Consider the following 1,676-nt stretch of genomic DNA (forward strand, 5'->3'; position numbering starts at 1 on the left):
GAGGGAGAGGGAGAGAATGCATTTACATATTCCTGTCCTTTCCACAGGACCCCACAGAGTGCTTGCCAGTTTGCCACTCCTTGGTAGGGAAAGGCTGGCAGGAAAAATATGCCACATCACCCAGCACTTTCTCTCTTTTTTCATCTTCCTCTCAAGGAATATAATTTATCTACTCATAAGAAATATTTTAATCTCATTAAAAGAGGGAACAGGAAAATAAAATATTTGATAAGGAAAAGATTCTACCGAGAAGCCTTATATCAGACTCAAATTTTATAAATCAATGTCCCTGCTAAAGGACCTTTTATAATCACTAGAACAAAACACAAGACAACCTTCTTTGGATCCACCAGCTGTCTGTGATGAGTCAAACCTGGGCTGAAAGCTTGCCAATATTTTTGCTATGTTTTGTTTCTAGTGATGTGAAATTGGAGAAAAAAGAGTACTGTGTTTTCCTTGGAATATTTTCATAGAGAAAAGACTCAGAGGATGAAAAAAAGCATCACGCTGTGTTTTGGTCCTTTTTGCTCTTGCTTTGGCCTTAGCATGTTTTAAACATATTACCCTCACCTGTGTTCTTTGAAACTTAAAACATTTTCTTCTTAACCCAATTCAAAATCCATTCCAACTCTGTAATTGCATGGAGAGTCAATTTCATTTCAAAATGTCTAAATGACTAACAGGCCTTGCATGGTCATATATTCTTAAAGAGAGATGCAAATCAATCTGTATCACATGAGAAATTTAAGTGTATGCTACAGAGCATCCTAAGACCGCAGGGATGTGAAAATACAAGAACCAGCAAAACAAGTCACAATTACCAGGAGCTCTGTCCTCTTCCAGACAGTGATTTATAGCTACCTTACTGTATGTTTGCATGGAATCATTCACTATCTTCGAGTGTACTTTGCTAGTTAGTATATTCTCCTTCACCCATCATTCATAAAATCTGATGTTCACACATCTAAATGAGCTCATGGAGTGAGCTTCCATATATCCATGCCCAATTTGACCAAAAATAATACAATGCAGAAATTTTTTTGAGTGGTACGAAAGCATTTCTCCGCTTACAGAGAAAGTCTACATCATTCCTTTAAATACATGGCTGTCCCAGAGAATCAGAAGGTCACCCCACCTCCAGAAAGCTACATGCGCAGGAAGGCCTGGTGCTGTCACTCAGGAGGACAGGAATTCACCTTGCCCAGTGCCCCCTGCACCGAGGAAGCCTGGAGCCCTGCCAGGCTGAAAGTCCCCCTACCTTTCACACGGCGCTTGCTGTGCTTCCTGGCTTTTGCTTTGGATGGGTGGCTGGTGGTCTGGTCCAGGAGCAAAGAAAGGACCAGGATGCAAATTACAAGTCCATTCTTTGCCATGGCTCTCAGGAGGGAGAGCCAGCAGGGCCACTTGGCCAGCCCCTCAGAAGCAGCTGTGGAGCAGGCAGACTGCAGGGCCGCACAGGCTGCCCACGGCCAGCTTTATAAGAGTGAGCTGGAAGGCTGGCAGGGATTCCACGGATGAAACACTGGAATGAGGTGGCTCCTTGTTCCTGTGCCTCGGGTTGGGCTTTTCCTGTGTTTGTATTTCTCCTGTACTTCTTAGTCCATTTGCTGGCTTGGAATATATCAGACTTACCTAAGAATTTTGCCTACTCTCTTTTAAGTCTGGGAAGCTCAGGG

General features: G+C 43.3%; 1 protein-coding gene across 1 annotated transcript in view; it reads right to left on the bottom strand.

Annotated features, from left to right (window-relative positions):
• Clec3a (C-type lectin domain family 3 member A) overlaps positions 1-1,433 on the bottom strand; it is a 7,048-nt gene extending 5,615 nt beyond the window's left edge. The window contains exon 1 of the mRNA XM_004625769.2: positions 1,259-1,433. Within this exon, the coding sequence (XP_004625826.1) occupies positions 1,259-1,373 (115 nt within the window). The 5' untranslated portion in view covers positions 1,374-1,433. The remainder of the gene's footprint in view (positions 1-1,258) is intronic.
• Between the last annotated feature and the right edge of the window lie 243 nt (positions 1,434-1,676).

The sequence above is a fragment of the Octodon degus genome, unplaced genomic scaffold (genome assembly GCF_000260255.1).
Source record: "Octodon degus isolate 3935 unplaced genomic scaffold, OctDeg1.0 scaffold00011, whole genome shotgun sequence".
NCBI classification, from domain to species: domain Eukaryota; kingdom Metazoa; phylum Chordata; class Mammalia; order Rodentia; family Octodontidae; genus Octodon; species Octodon degus.